Genomic DNA, 21,359 nt, shown 5'->3' on the forward strand with positions numbered 1-21,359 from the left:
AATGTAAAATTTTCACCTTTAATGGATGACTCATGGAAAATGATTTTTTTCCAACAATAGATGTTAACTGGATTCTCACATTAATGCAGATAATACAATTTTTGAAAGCAAAAAGTGTTTTCTAAGTGCTGTAGATAGATTTTGTTTTAGGTTTTTGTCTGACGTACACACACATATATCCATCCATCCATCCATTCTGTACCACTTACATGGAACACAGGGTCGCAGGGGAGCCTGTAGCCTATCCCAGGGCACTCAGGGAGCAAGGCGGAGGACACCCTGGACGGGGTGTAAACCCATCACAGGGTACAAATACACACAACGGACAATTTGGAAATGCCAGTCAGCCTACAACGCATGTCTTTGGACTGGGGGAGGAAACCGGAGTACTGGGATTCGAATTTATATATGTTTGTGTGTGTGTGTGTGTGTGTGTGTATGCATATGCATATATATATATATATATATATATATATATATATATATATATATATATATATATATATATATATATAGATATATATATATAGATATAATATATATATAGATATATAGATATATAGATATATATAGATATAATATATTACACACACATATATGGCACCCTGTCAGTCTGGTGATATTAAGGGAAAGATTCACCAGTTGTGCACAAATTTACAGCTCTACCAAACGTGTCATAGCTTGTGATGGAACATTTTTAGTTTATTTCTCTGCCTCATTAGACTGACTAATGCATAATATGCGTTCATTATGCTAATGAATTAAAGGTCAGGGTTTGTATTTCAAGGACACATTGAAGGGTTAGTGTCAGAAGACATCGCCCTCTGGTGGCTAAACATGTCACTGTCACTAAACAACGCCATTATACACAGCTAGCCAGTTGAAAATGAAACAGAACATCTCAGCTCCTTCACAATGTAAGGATATCTAAACAATATAATTATCTATGCGAAATGTTTTATACATAAATGTAGAACTTAAAAAAAAACCTCCACTATTTTTGTACATTCTTTAATGTTATTGTGAATTATGAATTACTGTGACACCCCCTTCCTTTACAAAAATAATTATGTATTTATGTCACTGTATTTAATCTTTGACCCTTCCTGACTTGTATTGTGAAATTAGGGTGCTTAGTTATCTTTCTTCTACCTTTGATCCTACTTTTAATTTTTAAAAAAGAATACTTCCGGAACCAAGGCTGTTGAAAAAGTGGGCGGTGACAGTTCAGCTCTGTTGTGCACAGTGTACACAAAAATATTTTCCTCACCTCTTTAGCAACGAAAAGGTTTTGATTTACTTTGAATTCAATAGAAAGCAACGACTGAGAACAAATTTTAATGATGCACTTCCGCTTTTGTCAGCTGGTTAGATAAGCACTTCCTGCTCATCAAACGAGAACATCCGGTGTAGTAAAAATAGTTGACGCTGTGAAACGTTGACGAAAAGTTTACTAGAATCTCACATTCGAATCCATGAAGTCTGCATTGTTTTATTTTATTTTATTTTTTTCCTTTCTATGACTGATGTTGTTTCATGATATCGTATTCTACCTTCTAATTAATGAGATAATATTACTTCGAATTGCTTGGTATAAAATCTTAATGACTATTAACTAGACAAGGTACTACAAATAAAGCACAAATCCCTGCATTAATGTTATTCATATACATTACGTTATTAATGTTATATTTACATATAATGCTATTCATATACACAGCTGAGAGTCAAACGCACAGCTCAGTATTCACACTAACAAGCAGCTCAAATGCTGAAAATAGGTTTCCATGAAAGTGCATTAATTAAATTACACCGCCAAACAGCTCATACGTCTGACCCGGAACTCAAAGTGCACCCGAAAGAGTCGACTCAAAGAGCCGAATCGATTGTGAACGAGACATCACTACGGCCTACCCTAACAAAACGGCTCATATGTGCGAATCGACTCACAGTGTTCACCTAAAGGAGCTGACTTAAAGAGCCGAATCATTCCTGAACGAGGCATCGCTATTCCCTACACTGACAAAATCAGCTCAAATATGCGAATCATCTCTCAACATTCACTTGAAAGAGCCGACTCAAACAGCCGAGTACTTTGTGAACGAGACATTATTATTGCCTTGCCCAACAAAAACGCCACATATATGTGAATCGACTCTCAATGTTCAAAAGAGCCGACTCAAAGAGCCGAATCATTTCTGAACAAGACATCACTATTCCCTATACTGACAAAAGCGCCTCAAATATGCGAATGGACTCTCAATGTTCACTTAAAAGAGCCGACTCAAAGAGCCGAATCATTCCTGAAAAACGAGACATCACTATTCCCTACCCCAACAAAAACGTCTCATATATGCGAATCGACTCTCAGTGTTCACCTAAAGGAGCTGACTTAAAGAGCCGAATCATTTGTGAACGAGGCATCACTATTCCCTTCCCCGACAAAAACGGCTCATGTGTGCGAATCGGATCTCAGTGTTCACTTAAAAGAACCGACTCGCTCGAGAATCACATTAGTGCATCGTCACAGGCAGTGCGCCAGTTGGAACGTCACAGCCTGTGAGTGTGAGCTGTTAGCCAATCAGAGAACAGGAGGCGGGAGCTGTCTAAACATCGCAAGGGTAATCATAACTCTTCCGTGAGAATACTTTTCACAACTTCAGACAGCTTCTCTCTCACATTTCACTTTCCCAGCAGTGCGATCGGGAGGCATGGCTTACCCTTATGGCGGAGTGAGTTTTCTGTATAATTCTTTTGCGCATAAAATCTACTGCGCATGTCTTTGGGAAGCTTACCAGATTACCAGGGGGTTGTTTTGGATGGATATGGGATAATATAGCTAATTTGTCATAAAGCACACATGTCTGTATAGTTGTAAAAAAAATATATATGTCTATATATATATATATATATTTCTGATATATATATCTGATTGTAGATTTATGTCAGAAGGTTTGAATAAAAGGATAATGGTGATGAAATGTCTGGCTGATCAGGGTGGGGAGGTGGGCGAGGATTGTTTTCCAAACAGGGTTACATTTATTTATCTAACAAAGCATCTAGTGACTTGGGCTGCTCAGAAATAAAGTAGTCTGGGTATTATTGTAATTATGTTGCTTAGCTGTAGTTTAAAGCATATAAGGGTCTACATTTAGCCAGCAATTGATCCTGATTACATGAAAAAGGATGAAGACAACCCCTTTTTTAACCGAAATGTATCCGGATATTGAACTAAAGAGGAAATGTGTGTGTGTGTGTGTGTGTGTGTGTAGGGGGAGGAAACTGAACATTTCATAGTGGATTTAATAGCCTTTTAAGTCTCTTTTAAAATTTGGTCTTTACACTAAATCAGAAGTACTGAACTGATTTGGGTGGAAAAAAAAAAAAGATTTCATAAGAACAGTGTTGTGCATCTGGACATCTTGCTCTTACAAGTAGGAAATGGCTACACATCTAAACTATAACTGGTGGCTATTGTTTTCTTCAGGAAATTGCATTTTTTTAAAGGAAACCTCTACCCTAAAACAGATTACATATGTTTATACTGACATGTATGTGATGAGTTTAGTGATTCTGGTCCTAATTTGATGGTTGGTGCTGTATCTTTGTTATTTCCTGAGAAGTTAGTGGTTGTGTGTCTCTCTGACGTCACATGGGGACATTAGGCTACTAGAGCAGTTACAATGGGAGAAAAAATAGTAAACAATCTCAGATATAAGGGATAGTCAGATTTTGGTGTTAGATCTTAAAAATAAACGGCCGAATAGGCCACACCGGCTCACTCACAAGTTTTTGTTCATGGGTGAAGATCCTCCTTTATGCCGCTTATTCCAAAATCCAGTGTCTTTGAGGCATATTTTAATGGACTGTGTTAGTTTCAATTTCTCTAGCGGCGCTTTCATACTGGCAGTTTAGTCCAAAACAGAGCACAAAATTGGTTGAGGTACCGAACCCTAGACTACCTGCAGGAGGTGTTCTGAGTTCGGCTGTACTGGAACTGTGCTGCGATTCCTGTGAATGTGAACGCAACTCGTACTGGGGTCCGCAATTGTTCAGGAAGTAAAGTAACCTGTGCATTGCATGTGTTTTAGCCAATGATGACATCATTAGTTTCCATAACATACATGGCAGGGGAGTGGCAGGGGAATGTTGTGGAACACAGAAGTGCCGTTCACTCTGCTGGGCATAATAGCACCAAAAGAATAAATAGATGGTGAGGTGCGTTATCTTGTGTTGACATAAGATGAACGCAAATGCACCGGGGTTCGACAGAATCAAGTGAGTCTGAAACCAGACCATCGCTGTGCAGGGAACAATCACACTCGGATTCGGTCCGTAGCAAACATGCCCAGTGTGAAAACCGCCTAGGACTCTTTTTTTTTATTCGGTTGATTCATATGAGAAGATTATTAATGAAGTGAGGCCAGATTTAGTTTTAGATTTTTGTAATTGGCTACAATTTAATCTATTTCTCGCCATGAAAATAGCCATGGCAGCTGGCATCTCGATCCTCATTTTCCAGCTCAATGTCATATTAGTGAGAAATGCAATGAAGAAGTAGTGGAGTGAGCAAACTCGGGACTCCGGAATGCAGTGCAGAATTTAAGATGCAGTTGTGCCGAGTTACGTCAGTGACAGCTAGAGCTCAGCTAGTAAACGATATACGAGGTGACGAGCATGATTGTGTTGATGACGGTATTAACAAGAACGTTGAAGCTTTGGAAGCTGATCTGTTTGAGCAGAGTGTACAAACAAGGAGGTGAGAGAGCTGGACAGACAAAACACTAAAGCGCTGCTGCATCACTCTTTTTAGGTAGGGATGAAGCGTGGGCTTGTGCTGCGTTCAACTTACCTCTTACGTGGGAATTCGCAGGTCGAAATGATCTCATTTTTGATCTCGGTGAATTCATCACACGAGGCTGGGGGACATGGACCCCTCCATGTTAGCAACAAGCTAGCTAGCTAACTGTGATGAGTGATGTATATTATCCTCCTCAAACTGTGAACTGTGTAGTCAGTGTTATAGACTTCACAAGCGAATATGTCTGTACATTGATTGATCTAAAGCAAATACTTGTGTATTTACAGCATAACTCATTCTTACTCAGAGGTAAGAAGTGCTACTTAGTTTACTTCTGATGCTTTGTGCAGCCACGCTGATTTGACATCATGCTGTAAACTGGGAAGGAGCTCGTAGTTCTTCAGATTTCAAGTTGAAGAGGTGTTTTCTTTGGATTTTCCTTCTTTGGTTGGAGGTTGGGAATTACAAGCTGGGACCTCAAGTATCCTACCGGCGTAGTTATCAGCATGTAGTTGTGGGTAATGTAGGAAACAGTTACCAAAGAAAGAAAGAACTTTAAATATAATCCAGTTCACCAGAAGTTTAATAAAAGGGTTATGCGTTATGGAAAACAACAAACAAAATAATCAGAGCATTAGAGATTTCTCTAAATTCTCTGATGGGGGTTTCAGTGTGCAAAAGTATGACACATTCCATCCGCTGTATTCCATTTCATTCAGAAATTCTTATAGAAATTGTCATGTTTGCTATTTTTGTGTAATGTCTGCATTTCTTTACTCAATTCACACCACCATGTTACCACCTGTATGAGGTGTAAGCTATAACCGTTTCATGCTGTTGTGGAGAATGTGGACAGGTCGATATGCAGCATCCAAACAGGTCTAAACCTGACTATGAACCTGGAAATTCTTTGGAAAACCTTTCTCTGAGAATAGGTGTGTCAGTGGGACATTGGAGGTGGTCTAAAGAAGTGGCTCTCAGCCATACTCGTGGCCTCCTCCCCCACACATTTTAGTGTTTTCACTTCTCTAATACACCCACATTGCCCCAGGAATGGCTTGTTCATTAGAACAGTGCTGTTTTATGGCCTGTTGATAAAACAGCACTAGAAGCAGGGCAGGGGTATTTCAGGACCCAAGATGGCAACCACTGTTCTAAACGAAATAACATACATACGATACACTTTCACCGTGGAACTGAATTAATCCTGATTGTTTGTACAAACAAAACTCTATAAAAAGGCAGTAAATCCCATTTTCTCATGCCTATGGGGTAATTTGATTCACTAGAAGCACTGCGTGATTGTATTTAACACACCCACACTGTGCTGTATAGCTACTTACCCAGACATTTAGCTACCAGAAACCAAGTCTGCTAGAGTGACACTCTTTTGCAGAAGACATTAGAGGATCTAATGAAGGTAGAAGTGCTATTTCTGAGGTTAGGGTTCTTTGTTAAGTATCAGAAGATTGTCAGTGATCAGGTGGGGCTGTGACAAACAAGAAACATGTCCTGTTTTGGAGAAATCCAATCCAATGCAAGCTGCTGTTTTTCGCAACTATGCAATCTCCTGTTTTCAAAAGAGCTGTTGTGTACTCTCTGTCTGTCTCTATCGCTTTCTCTGTATTTCTCTGTCTGTCTATCTCTCTCTCTCTCTCTCTCTCTATATATATATATATATATATATATATATGATATGATATATATATATATACATACACATCTGTCTCTCAGTCTGATTAAAATTTCTGGCCAAAATTCCATTGCAAAAATATGCAACAGTTGTTTTAGGACAAAAGCACGTCTTTATTGAAGGCAGCCCAGTACACATCATCATCCATAGCAAGGGTCAAACTACAGAAAGGCAAAGATATCAAAGTCTATACATATCATAAAGTTAAACAGACACAAAGGGTCAAAGTCATCGTCCTTTCTTCAGTGTCTTCAGAATAACACTGAAATGTTATTAAAAAAACCTCACTGTACATATTAACATGATTATATTCTCCATTTAAACTTACCTTAACAGAAAGCAAGAGTGGCTGTATGAGCCGAGCGCACGTGAGACTTGGGGAGGGGGCGTGGCTCTAGCAGATATTATTGGGGCGTTGAAAATACCTGCGCAAATCTCTCCAAAATTTACACATCCACTGGCTCATCTCCTGTTTGAGTGGAGTGAAAAAGACTGTTCTTTTGATGTATTTTTATGTGTTAACTCGTACAAGTGTACTCTGATGTTTTTGCGGCGATCCTATTCAAAATGTATGAAGGTTGTCATGTCTGGTAATATAATATAATTGGCGATAAATGTCACTGGATATCGTGGCATAATATCGTGTAGGGATGATAATATCACCATATCACACACACTTAATTGGCGAGCTATAATTAAACCATACAGCTAGGTAAGGGTTCAGTGACTTATTGTTGACTGAATTAAATTACGTCAAATGAGTTATAGTTTATTTTGGGATTGCAAAGAAAAAAAGAGAAGAAAAAAAGCAGCATTTGTTATGCAGATTTCTTTAATTTGCCTCACATTACATTTTCAGAATTTAAATGGTTATTTGTAGAAGATGTCCTTTCAGCTTGCCAGCATAAAACGCCTTTGCACGTACTATGTAAAATGAATCATGTTTTTAGTAAAGTTGGTCCATTCCATAGACTAGAAGCGTGTGTGGGTTCTTTTTTTCTTTTTTTTTTTTTGTGTCTTTTTAATTCCACCCACTCCTGAAGGAATTCTGACCAATCCCATAAGCTTCCACAGTTAGTATTTTTGCTAGTACTACCATATTTTCAGACAAAATGTAGTAGTTTGTTGTCATAATTTAAATTGCCTCTGTTTCTCAAAATGTAAACTAATTAGCAATTTAAGCCACCCTGCCCAGGACAAAGCAATTACTGAAGACGAATAAAGACTAATACAAGCAAGAAAATGTGTCACATGGTGCCACTTAAGCACCCTATACACTCCCATGTTAATGAACATAGCCTTGCTTTGTCCTGTGAAAGTAAAAACCACCTGGTCCTGCGACATTTTTGCTGGCTCTCAGTCCCAGTATACACCTCTGCATTGGATTTTCTCTGAACTTGATTCATCTGGGCAGGATTGATTATGAGTGATTGAATGAATTCAGTGGTAAATGAAAATTTAACGTCTGAATAAATTCTGTGTTTTTACTGTCATGAAGCCGTTTTGCTTGTTCCCCCTACTTCCACTTTCCATCCTTCCAGTTCACTTCTTCACACACACTTTCTATGATGTCTGTACAGTGGTTAAGCAACAGTTGCACGTACCTTACCACAGTTTTTCTTTAAATCTTTTTGCTAACATGACATATTCTTCAGTATCTGGAAACAGAAAGGATGGGGTTTGGGGTAATTTAAGTTTCAGGATGATGCAAATGGCAGAATGAGTAATGGCACGTACAGCAGGTTCAAACACGAACTGATTCAAATCATTCAGATTGTAGACAGTTCCTAACGCAGACAGTAAGCCAGCTCTGACTTTGTAACCTTTAACATCAAAGACTAAGGTCCTTTTTTCTTGTTTTTGGCCCACAAGTATATAGAGTTTTAAAACTGTAGACATCACAATACATCTTTGCCAGCTGATTGCTGATATTCTTGTAATATATAATATATAATTATAATGTATAATACTAGCTTTCAGATAATGATATGGCCACAAGTGGACAAAAACACAGTACACAGTACAGTATATACATATAAAATGTAGACATTTATATTACTGCAGTTTAAGGGACATGATACATGAAACATATCCACAAATCCAAAAAATAATTGACGTGACCAAAATAGTCATTTCTAGCTGTAATGTCTTGCCCAACTGGGAGTTCCGCTAAATCAGGCAAGTCGCTTGTGCTGCTTGTATTTGTTACTGATGAGCGGTGCAGGCGAGCAGGCCAAACCCTGTTTGTAATACAAATAATTCAGAATAACTGATGAAAGAAAGATTCCAAAATAATGCTGGCTGCTGTCTCTTTTTGGCAATAGTATTAGATTTATATTTCACAGTAAAACCTAAAAAAAAGTTTTACTTAACAGGTTTTATGTTGTACACAACACTGTTGAATTCTTGATTGTGATTGGTCAGAAGGTGTTGATTAATTTTCCATAACAGCAGCTCTGACAGTAGTGCCGGCTGCAAGGTAAATCATAGGTTTAGAATATTGCGCTCGTTGTAATTCTAAAATGCTATTGTTTCTATAGTAACAAATTACAAAGGGACGTGTATGGCTGACACTCCTCTTAAATGGATTAAAAACCTGTGTGTCGTCATTGATGTGGTGAAGTTTTCTGTTCAGAGACGTTTAGCGTATTTGGAAGGAATCTCCTTTGTAACAGTCAGGAGGGGAAACGCTTCAGGAGGGAAGGCTTTGCAGTTTCTTTGTAATATGACAAGCTGCATTTATTTGAATAAAATAATGAACTTCACACCATCCTGTCTTTGGTTGTTTTAATATAACAACATGTCCCATTGTGTTTTATTCCGCTCATCAGTTTTTATGTATAAGGTTATACAGGGTGTCACAAAAGTCTCCATACATAGGGGACTATGTTTGCCAGCAACACGTCAGTTGTACCTTCATCAGTGAATGTTCATGGACGTCCACTTCTCAGTTGGTTTGCAACACTTCCAGTCTTTTTGAATTTGTGAATTTGTTAATAACAATGTGACCTTTGGGACATCCTGTAGTGTTTTTCTCATGTACTTAAAATTTAGCAAATATCATTTCTGATACTATTATTAATAGTGCATTTATAGTATTAGCATTCCTTCTTCTTTCTGGACCTATAATCAGTGAAACAAATCGACTCAAACTAACAAACTGTAACAGCAAAATGTAACAGCAATCCCTCAAGAAAGAAGATTGACTCAGGACATGAGTTACAAATGACCTGTGTTGTAGATAACTTTGTTTGAACCTTAACAATTATCTAATAATTTATTATTTAACAATATTCCGTTATGTGGCAGGTTATTCCAGTAGACCTATAGCAGACCATGTATGGTATGTCTGTTTTTATGGCTTGAAACAGCTGGGTTGGTGAAGGCCGACACGTGCTTCCTGATCAGAAAAAGAAAATGTCTAATGCCGCTTATTTTAAATGTTTGGTGCAAAAAATGAGAAGTTATGGCCCTCATTTTCATATGTATTCATGACCACAGAGTTCTTTATATATAGCAAGTTTAGTTTTCTTGAAAGAAAATTACATTACTAATTTTCTTTACTTATCCATTTGTGCACACCCAAGGATAGAGCGGCGTAAGTAAGTCTGGATATCTCTTCTGCCTTTCCATAGCAGAACCCTTCCTTTTAATGAAAGATCTTCCTGAAGCCCTGTTTTTGGTCTTTTCTTAGCCTTAGCAATAATCCAAATCTGACATTATTTTATATGGAGAAACAGCATCATACTGTAGAAATGATTTGGTAAATGTTGTGTTTGTGTAGTAGTAGTATGAAATTTTATATTGGTAATAGCATAATATTTTCTATCAATTTAATTTGTCAAGTCAAGTGGAGTTTATTGTCATTTCAACCATATACAGCCAGTTAGTACATAGTGAAATGAAACAACGTTCCTCCAGGACCAAGGTGCTACATAAGACAATCACAGAACAACACAGAACTACAAGGGACTACATAAATTTATACATAAAGTGCACAAGCGCAAACATGTGCAGACAGCACAAGACAGTGCAATGACTCCTGAGATAGACAATGGGCACAGTAAGTCCCAGTGCAGCGCCAACCAGTACACAGTTCTATTAGAAAGTGAATCCAGTCATGGCAACTTTATGCTTTTGACTGAAACCAGAAATTTTTGGTGGCTGAAATGTTGGTGAATACCTTTTTATAGAATTCAGTTTGTCAGCTGGTTAACCTTAGACAAGCTGTTACAAAAGCAAATGTTAGCCTTTTCTAAATTTCTGTAATTTCTGGTCAGGTGGCATTACCATTATTGGTGGTATATCCTTGTTTAACACACTCATTTTCTTTCTTTTATTTTTTTTTTACCCTGCATTTCTGCCTCTTCCTCTCTCTATCTCTCAGTATGGTGGTCAGATGCCAGGGGGCCCGATGGGCGGCCCTCCCCCGGGATCTTTCCCACCCCAGTATGGCGCCTACCCTGGCACCTTTGCTGCACCCTCTGCCCAAGACCCCATGTGGGGTTACTTCACAGCCATAGCTGGCCAGGTGAGATTAGAATCAGTTGAATTATTCTGTTTAGTTTGCACTAACTGATCAATGCAAACCTAGATATTCAGATTTTTTTTTTTCACTTGCAATTTTAAGTCTGATTACTAGCTAACTGTGTAGGTGAAGTTTACAGGAAGCCCTGGCCTATGTGTTGAATAATCATGAGATTTTGTGTTGTTAGGATGGTGAGGTGGATGCTGAGGAGCTCCAGAGGTGTTTAACACAGACTGGCATCAGTGGCACTTATGCTCGTAAGTAATTTGTTTGTCCCTAAATATAGTATAAATAGTTAAGGGGTTTCCTGATATGGGTGGGCGAGATGACAACAAAATATCATTTCATATCGTATATAGCATATTTTTTAATGAATTGTAATAACAAACTGCTGAAGTGTAGTGTTGCATTTTTAAAGAACTCTTTGATGATACATTGTTTATATCTGCAAAAATTCATTTATTTTTATTTAATATATTTTTTACATTTTTCCAATTTTAAAGATTAAGTAAAAAAAATTAATGCCACATCAGGTGATTTTTTAAAAAAAATAAAAAACAAATAAATACATATTTAACACTGAAGAGGAGAAAAAAATTAAAATTTGTAAAATCCGTATCATTTATGAAACTGACGGTAAAGCTAACCAGAAAACGATGACAGAATGTCAGACTGGCTCGGCAAAAAACACTGCGCCTGTTTATATGTTCACATTAGTGCAGTCCTTCACCTTCAAAGCTCATAACACACCCTCAGAAGTTTTAAGTGAAAAATGATGTACTAATCCATATTTGACATTAATAATTCACTCTTCACTTAACAGAAATAATTACCTCTAATTATTAGGCCAGTGTCTAGTCTATTTGGTTCCATAGATGACGATGACGATGTACCAGCAGTGGAGTCTGTGGAGTGCATCAAGTGGAGTCGTTTGTCCTAATGCTGTGGTGTGATCAAATATAAACCCATAAAAACGTCTCAGTGAGAGCGAGCAGTGGCATGGTCAGCTTATTAGTCGTTGAGTATTTGGTTTGCTCCTTGGTTTAGTTTTTTTATAGCTCAAAATACACTGTAGTGTTTTAAGAATTGGTCAAAATGCATATAATATGGTAATGATGTAAATGAACTTGAGCTACATATGAATCATTAAGCCAGAATAGGAGTAATAAATCTCTCCGAGATGTCATTATAGGTCAGGGTTGAGGACGTAATTGGCGTAGCAGGGCTTGTTTCATGTGTGGCAGCAGTCACCCAGTGCCCCCCATTTGGCCACACCCTATGTTGACACATTAATATAGATAAACAGGTCATCCAGGGGTAAAATAAAGACCCTACTTGGTTGGGTACAAGAGAAATTAAGTTATGGCACTGGTGAATTCAGTGATACAGTACTGCTGTGCAATGCACAAGGTTACATAACATTTTAACAGGAAGTTGGTGTAACTTGCATAAAACAAAATTGAGTTTGTATGCCACTGGAAATATGCCTTTTTCTTTTATATATATATATATATATAGTTATATACCTCTAAAATCCTATCTATGGCTGCTGTAAGAATTCTTGGCCAGACAAGTGGGACTTTTATTTGGGACAGTTGCAGTCTGAACAGTAAAGAGTTAACATTTAGAAGTGTATTCTGTCTGGGTATTTACTACAAGTTGCTCGTCAATAGCGCATAGCTGAGGAACATTTCTCCTCAGGGTTCACAGTATGGTTAAACAGCAAAGAGGGTAAAACTAACACAGCTGTCTAACGTGGAAGTTCAGGATGATGAGATGAGGTATTGCTTGGTCTTTGTTTTATGTTTTATACATTTAAATGACAGATTTAAGAACAAGATAAAGCAAGAAAATATCCAGATGAACAAAGACTAACTTGACACAAATGTGTAATAAAAATAACTGAATGAAAGTACCATTTATTAATTTTGAATCGAAATATGTAACCTAGTGTTCATTTAGTGCATACAGTGTAAGATTTTATACTCCTGTTGTTCATTGTACGAAATGGTACCCATACTGAAGGTCTTTCATATTGTACTTCTAAGAGCAAATTGCTTTGGACAAATTGCTTTTAATATTGATATATTAATATTAATTTCCCTCATAGCTCCCCTCTAGTTTTCTTTTTTTTCTCTGTGAAAACAACATACCTTGTTCTGTCTCTTCCCAAAGCAAATATAATTTATAGAACTTATTTATTATGCATATGTCCACCATTTATAAATACTGTCTGCCGGCATCTGTTTACACTGTTTCACTCACTGATCTATGTACAGATTTTAACTCTGGGCTGTGAATTAATATTCTTGTTTCACTTGTTTGACAAAGAAGTACTTAGAACTAGTTTGTTAAATTTGGGCCAAAAAGCCTTTTAGGAATCACTCACAAAACAAGCTCATAAGTAACCTTTGTTTAGTTGTTCATTGTTAATAAAAATTCATTATTATTAGGAAATGCATCCCAGTACATTAGACTGATGTATACATTATTTAATAAACATATTTCATTTGTTTGCAGCCTTCAGTTTGGAGACATGCAGGATTATGATTGCCATGCTGGATGTATCCTTTACGGAAATGTGGGGAAACAAATTTCATTTTTATTCTGTCCTCTATTATTCTGCCTCATAACCTGTAGTTTGATTTATGGAGTGAACTCCAGCATATCTGTACATTAGGGTTGTAACAGTATAAACATTTTTGGTCATAAAAAAGTGAATCGCTATTTATTATTTAATGTCAGTGTCACAGTGATTTCATCTATGCCAGTAGAGCATGATGTTAATAACAAAGCCGTGAAGTGGAGTTATTGTCAACACATCAAAATGGATTATTTTTCAATAACAGCACATCCTGAAGTGTTTTGTTCAGGTTCGAGGAAGGCTAAACTCAAATAAGCGCTCTTAACAACCATGGTGAGGAGAAAAGCATCTCAGAAAGGACAACATGCTGAAGGCAGACGGGCAACAATAGCAGGAGACCACATCAGGTTCCACTCCTGTCAGCCAAGAACAGGAATCTGAGGCTACAGTGCACACAAGTTCACCAAAACTGGACATTTGAAGATTAGAAAAATGTTGCAAGGTCTTATGGTTCTACATATGGTGCATTCTGAGATGCTTTTCTGCTCACCATGGTTGTAAAGAGTGCTTATCTGAGTTACCATAGCCTTCTTTACAGCTCAAACCAGGCTAGTCATTCCTCTTCCTCAGGCTTTTCATCAACAAGGCATTTTCCTCCACAGAACTGCTGCTCCCTAGATTTTTCTTTCTTTCTTTTTTTTTTTTTTTTTGCATCATTCTGTGTAAACACTATAGACTGTTTTGTGTGAAATTCCCAGGAGATCAGTTTTTCAGTTTTAGTTTCAGTTTCTGAAATACTCAATCTAGGCTCTGTCAGAGAATTTGAACCTTGAATGTTTAGTCAGCAGCTGGTTGATTTCCTTAACAGCACCCATGTAGAGAGATTATTCAGGTAAGATGGGCTTCAGTGAGTTCAAGGAGCTGTTTGCTGCACTGAATGGCTGGAAGCAGAACTTCATGATGGTGGACCGAGACAACAGCGGCAGTGTGGAACCTCATGAGTTGTCTCAGTGCATTAATAATATGGGTGAGTTGGCTCACATTGCTCAGGGTTTAAATACAACCATTTATCCTTAGTTCATCTCTCCCTGTGAATGCGGAACAGTGTTAACCACTAAAGCAATGGTGGCCAGTCAGAAGCATATTTGTTAGTGACTGTTCTCCTTCAAGTGGTGTTGCTACTCCTGTGGTTTTTCATGAGTAAGAATTAAACTGAGGAATTCAAGTCAGTCACCAGGATAAAATTAGATGCCATAATTTGTAAAACTGATCCATATAAAATAAAAATTTAATTAAATAAAATTTGAATAAATATGAAAAGAATTATTAGTATTAGTAGTGTTAGTAATAATAAGTCATTGTTACATGCGATTGGAGACAGAACGCAAGTGCGTAAACTCAGCACAAGCTTTTTTTTATATTGAATCCAACAATTATAATCAAAGTCCATGGCATAATCCATACTCAAAGTACACAAATAAGAGTCAGATTTACAATAACAATAATGCATGATAAGACTTCACAATGAACAATGACACAACACCGCATTCATAGACAAACTACTCAAGGACTAACACAGAATAGGTGAACACAATTGGGTAACAAACTAATCACAAGACAAGAGGGGAAGACAGGACCAAAACAGAAATCACTTGTGGGAACTGTGATGTGAAGGGGGAATCCATGACAGTTGCTGCAATTAAAATGCTTTTAATCTTGCCAGATTGCAACAGTAGCACTGAAATTGTATTTATGTGCCGTGTTTTCGCAGGGTACAGAGTGAGCCCTCAGGCTTTGGGGTGCATCATCAAACGCTTTAGTCGAGGAGGCAGGATCTATTTCGATGACTATGTGGCCTGCTGTGTGAAACTCAGGGCTCTAACAGGTGAGGGGCAAGGTTGTATTTTTAGATAACTGGCAAATCTCCTGAAATAAAAAGGACTTGAACAGTATATATTGTTGTAAGTTTTTTGGTCAGGATGGCCTTTTGAGTTCTGGTCACAGATAAAATTGGTTGTGTGAGTGCGTCAGGGGTTTGTGCATGTACACTTTAGTTTTTGTTTCTTGCCAGGTTTCATAAAGATCCACTCATATCTTGCTATGGCTGTTCTTCGTACTAGCCTCTAATCAGTCCTACTATAAACAATCTAAAGGAATAAAGAACAATATATTAAAGAGAATGTGTTGCAAGAGAGTTTTTGCAAAATATGGAAAAAGCAAACAGGTTTTGAAAGTGACTGAGCAAATGATTGCAATACTCTAATACCTAATATTTCAGTACTCAAAGATGTAAGCAATGTCTGTTTATTATATCAAAAGATAAGCTGTTTAGTTTATCTCCAGTGTCATCTAAAATGTTTGCATATTAAAAAAGTGTGGAAACCGGGGTTTTCCTATATTTGTTATATTTTGGTAGTTATTACGCTATAAAGTGCTCTGAGAAAATGTGAAATCTGTACCTAGTACCGGTTCTTCACTTCGTCAATGGTGATGAAAAAACATTCCCTATTTTTACAAGCTGTTTAAAATCGCAGATTTCATCAGTTTCTCACGAGTGATGCTTTTGCATACTCTTCTGTGATTGTAAGTAACACGAAGTTCAAGCAATTGCAGTTTAAAGGTGTATTAGGAAAGATTAGGTCTCTAACATTTAAGTAGGTAGATTCAACATTTGAATGATTTTTTTTTAAACTACTTTGAAAGTTAAAAGTGCTTATATAAATAAAACTGAATTGAGATCCATTGACATGTAAAAATGCTTCTCTCTTCTTTAATAGAGTGCTATTATCCAGCTAATTTACCAGAATGAGTTAACATTACCTTGCTAACTATTAGTGTAGTATACTATTTATAAACTGCAGTATATAAATAATATAATGTATTACCATTAACCAGAGCTCTGTTTATAAGCTATCTTGGAAGTGCAAGCTGGTTTCACACAGTTTTTTTTTTCTACAGAGAATTTCAGGATGAGGGATGTTATGCAACAAGGAACTGTGAACTTCCGTTATGATGATGTAAGTAGCCCATACTGTTGATTTCAGTACTTCAATGCAATGCCAGTAATATTAATACAATTCTGACTCTACCTTAATGTTGCAGAAAAGTAGGATTTTTTTTTTTTTTTTTACTCAAAAAGAATCAAGAGGCTGTTTATAAATTACCTCCAGTTACACCACAGTGCTGTTGAATTCTCAAATCTGAAGGTGTTGATTAATTTTCTGCATTGGCACAGCTCTAGACAGTAGTTCTGACTATAATTCAAATGATTTATTTGGTTAAATGGTTTATATTAATGCGCTTGTCCTAATATGTTATTGTTTCAATAGTAACAGCTTATTCACAGGGATTTGTATGGCAGGTGATGTATATAATCTAAACCTAATAATAAATAGATTATGCTTTGGAATATGTCTTATTTAACAAAAAAAGTATACGTATATGTTTATACATATAATGTGAAGTTCTCTGTAAGGAGATTATTTAACATCTATGGAAGGATTCTCCAGTATCAGTATTTTGTAAACAGTCAGCAAGTTTTCCAAGAATGGAAAGTCTGTTTCTTGGTAACACAACAAGCTGGTCTTACAGACTTATGAAGAAAAGAGAAAGAAGAATGAAAGAGAGCCTAGTAAGGGAATGACTGTTTGTAGCTGCTATCACATAAATGATGACGAGATCTAACTTGACTTGTGGACGTTTCAAAAATTAGAAGTATAGATGGTTAAAAAGCACCGAGTGTCATTCATTAATCAAATTAATTAATCAAATCACTGTGGTATAAAAGGAATAAAACACTTCATAATGTGCTGTTATAGGAAACCAATAAAGTTTGGGGTGGTAACATATCAGACTACCTCACTGCTAATTTTTTCCATTTAACTATGATTCATTGTGTTTTATAGTCAAGCAACAGTAATCGCCTCATCTACAATTTTCTCCTCAGGATATCCCTTATTCAGGTTTATAAGTACAAAAATAGAAAAATAGAATAACAGCCGCAGTATACCTGTAATAACACCAATGCCCCATATTTCCTACAAGTATTATATGAAAGATTTAACAGAATCCATTTACACATGCTGCATTTGTTTCCTCTTACAGTTCATCTTGTGCACCATGTCTATCTGAGGACGACTGGACAGACTTCCTGATTTATGGAGGAACAGAAGTATAATAGTGTGTATATATAACCTATAATATATGTAGCCTCTGGCTAGTATAATATACAGTGGATATAAGAAGTCTACTCACCTTTGTTAAAATGGCAGGTTTTTGTGAAGTAAAAAAATGAAACTAAGATAAATCATGTCAGAACTTTTTCCACCCTCAATGTGAAATTACAATGTATACAAATTAATTGAAAAACAATCAGAAACATTTTAGGGAAAAATTGGAAAAATAAAAAAAGTTACAATAATCTGGTTGCATAAGTGTGCACACCATTTTATAATCTCGTGTTCAAAAGTAATTATTATACAGTTATCATCAATGAAATTATTCTGATTAACCCCAAATAGAGATCAGATGTTTCTGTAGGATTTTCTTGACCTCTCCTTGGTTTGACCTCTCCTTCTGACTGCTGAAGCCATGGTCCACAAAGAGCTTACAAAGCATGTACAGTGTCTCACTTGTGGAAAGATATCAATCACTAGAGGGATATAAAAGAATTTCCAAAATATTAGATGTACCATGGAACACCGTGAAGGCCATCATCAACAAATAGAGAAAATGGGGCACCACAGTGACATTACTGAGAACAAGACGTCCCTCCAAAATTTATAAAAGGACAAGACAAAAACTTAACAGCGAGGCTGCAAAGAGACCAACGGCAACATTAAAGGAGCTGCAGGAATATCTGAAAAGTATTGATTACTCTCTGTATATGACAACAATCTCTCATATTCTTCACATGTCTGAGCTATGGGGTAGGGTGGCTAGATGGAAGCCCTTTCTCACAAAAAACATCCAAGCCCGACTAAATCACCCCAAACCATGTGGCAAAATGTGTTATGCTCTGAGAAGACAAATTCCAAAAGGTGTAATAATTCCATAATTCCAAAAGGTATGTTTGGTGGGGGGAAAAAAAAAGCACATCACCAAAAGAACACCATACCCACGGTAAAGCATGGTGGTGGCAGCATCATGCTTTAGGGCTGCTTTTCTTCAGCCGGAACTGCGGGTATTTATCAAGATGGAGTGAATAATGAATAACTTTCAGGTGTCTGTTAGTAAGCTGAAGATGAAAAGGAATTTCACCTTTCACTATGACAATGACCCAAATCATACATCCAAATCACCAAAGGCTTAACCAAAAGAAGATCAATGTTTCTGAATGGCCTAGCCAGAGCCCAGACCTGAATCCTACTAAAAATCTGAAGCAGGCTGTGCACAGGAGATGCCCTTACAAATTGATGGATCTAGAATGTTTTTACAAGAAAGAGTGGGAAAATATTGTCAAGTCAAGATGTGCCATGCTGATAGACTCTTACCCAAAAAAGTCTGAGTAATGTAATAAAATTAAAAGGTGCTTCCACAAAGTATTAGTTTAGGGGTGTGCACACTTATGCGACTAGCTTATTGTAAGTTTTTTCTTTTTTGCTATAAAGGTTTCTGATTGTTCTTCACTTTATTTGTATACTTTGCATTTGCACAGTAAAGGTGGGAAAAGTTCTGACATGATATATCTTAGTGTCATTCTTTTACATCACAAAAACCTGCCATTTTAACAGAGGCGTGTAGACTTTACGTATATATATATATTCTAAAATGTGCCACTTTTTTTTTATGAATTAGGAGATTTGTTCATTGGTCAGTGAAAAGCGTTTTCTGATGTAAAGCCATTTGTTGGCAGCTTCTTTATAAAAGGACAGACCACATCAAATAGCTTTTTTTATTTTTTGCCAACATAATATTCATTTAACTTGTTATCCAGTTTTGACACCAACAGTCACTCATTTTGTTAATAAATTAACATTTTAAACTGGTGTATTGTATTCATAATGAGCCCATTTATTAAGTTCATGTTCATGTTCATTTTTTGAAATTTTTTTTTTAAAACAAATAAATGCGAATGAATGAACTATTCATGAACTATCATGAATAGTGATGATCTGTTGAAATACTATCTAAGGGTGCACGGGAAGAAAGACGTGGAACACATGCTTTTCTCAGTTGATTCATGGGAACAGACCTCATTATATTTGTAATATAAAACTGATAACTCCCTTAGCATACGTAGCTTAGCTATGTACACCAAGTTGCCAGTTAATTAGGCACACCATCCATCTACCTACACTGACTGGCCATTTTATCAGCTCCACCTAGCAAATTGATCACTTGGTAATTACAGACTATACTCCATCTGTTGCTCAACTCTTCATCATTAAATCTCTATTACAAACCTGGGAAAATGTGCTGTAGTAGAGCATTACTAAATAAAGATTTAACCACTGAATTAAGTGTTGTGACCATTGCAGTAACAAATATCCTTAGAATTAAATAAATACATGCCCAATATATACATGCATACATACACTATATTACCAAAAGTATTCGGTCACCCATCCAAATGATCAGAATCAGGTGTCCTAATCACTTGGCCTGGCCACAGGTGTATAAAATCAAGCACTTAGGCATGCAGACTGTTTTTACAAACATTTGTGAAAGAATGGGCCGCTCTCAGGAGCTCAGTGAATTCCAGTGTGGAACTGTCATAGGATGCCACCTGTGCAACAAATCCAGTCATGAAATTTCCTCGCTCCTAAATATTCCACAGTCAACTGTCAGCTTTATCATAACAAAATGGAAGAGCTTGGGAACAACAGCAACTCAGCCACGAAGTGGTAGGCCACGTAAACTGACGGAGAGGGGTCAGCGGATGCTGAAGCGCATAGTGCAAAGAGGTCGTCGACTTTCTTCACAGTCAATTGCTACAGAGCTCCAAACTTCATGTGACCTTCAGATTAGCCCAAGTACATCGGATGCAGTGGTGTAAAGCACGCCGCCACTGGACTCTAGAGCAGTGGAGACGCGTTCTCTGGAGTGATGAATCACGCTTTTCCATCTGGCAATCTGATGGACGAGTCTGGGTTTGGAGGTTGCCAGGAGAATGGTACATTTCGGACTGCATTGTGCCGAGTGTGAAATTTGGTGGAGGAGGAATTATGGTGTGGGGTTGTTTTTCAGGAGTTGGGCTTGGCCCCTTAGTTCCAGTGAAAAGAACTTTGAATGCTTCAGGATACCAAAACATTTTGGACAATTCCATGCTCCCAACCTTGTGGGAACAGTTTGGAGCGGGCCCCTTCCTCTTCCAACATGACTGTGCACCAGTGCACAAAGCAAGGTCCATAAAGACATGGATGACAGAGTCTGGTGTGGATGAACTTGACTGGCCTGCACAGAGTCGTGACCTGAACCTGATAGAACACCTTTGGGATGAATTAGAGCGGAGACTGAGAGCCACGCCTTCTCGACCAACATCAATGTGTGACCTCACCAATGCGCTTTTGGAAGAATGGTCAAAAATTCCTATAAACACACTCCTCAACCTTGTGGACAGCCTTCCCAGAAGAGTTGAAGCTGTACTAGCTGCAAAAGGTGGACCGACATCATATTGAACCCTATGGGTTAGGAATGGGATGGCACTTAAGTTCATATGTGAGTCAAGGCAGGTGACCGAATACTTTTGGTAATATAGTGTATATTGTGCACATATTTTCTATACAATGTGACTGTGTTTCATTCCTTTGAC

General features: G+C 37.3%; 1 protein-coding gene across 1 annotated transcript; it reads left to right on the forward strand.

Moving 5' to 3' along the window:
• The first annotated feature begins 2,572 nt into the window (after positions 1-2,572).
• Positions 2,573-19,593, forward strand: gca (grancalcin). Its single transcript, XM_026933032.3, has 8 exons — positions 2,573-2,732; positions 10,882-11,025; positions 11,210-11,279; positions 13,543-13,586; positions 14,486-14,633; positions 15,378-15,491; positions 16,565-16,623; positions 17,711-19,593. The coding sequence occupies exons 1-8, from the start codon at positions 2,712-2,714 to the stop codon at positions 17,735-17,737; spliced, it is 627 nt and encodes a 208-aa protein (XP_026788833.1). The 5' UTR covers positions 2,573-2,711; the 3' UTR covers positions 17,738-19,593.
• The last annotated feature ends 1,766 nt before the right edge of the window (positions 19,594-21,359 follow it).

Source organism: Pangasianodon hypophthalmus, chromosome 2 (assembly GCF_027358585.1).
Source record: "Pangasianodon hypophthalmus isolate fPanHyp1 chromosome 2, fPanHyp1.pri, whole genome shotgun sequence".
Lineage (NCBI taxonomy): Eukaryota > Metazoa > Chordata > Actinopteri > Siluriformes > Pangasiidae > Pangasianodon > Pangasianodon hypophthalmus.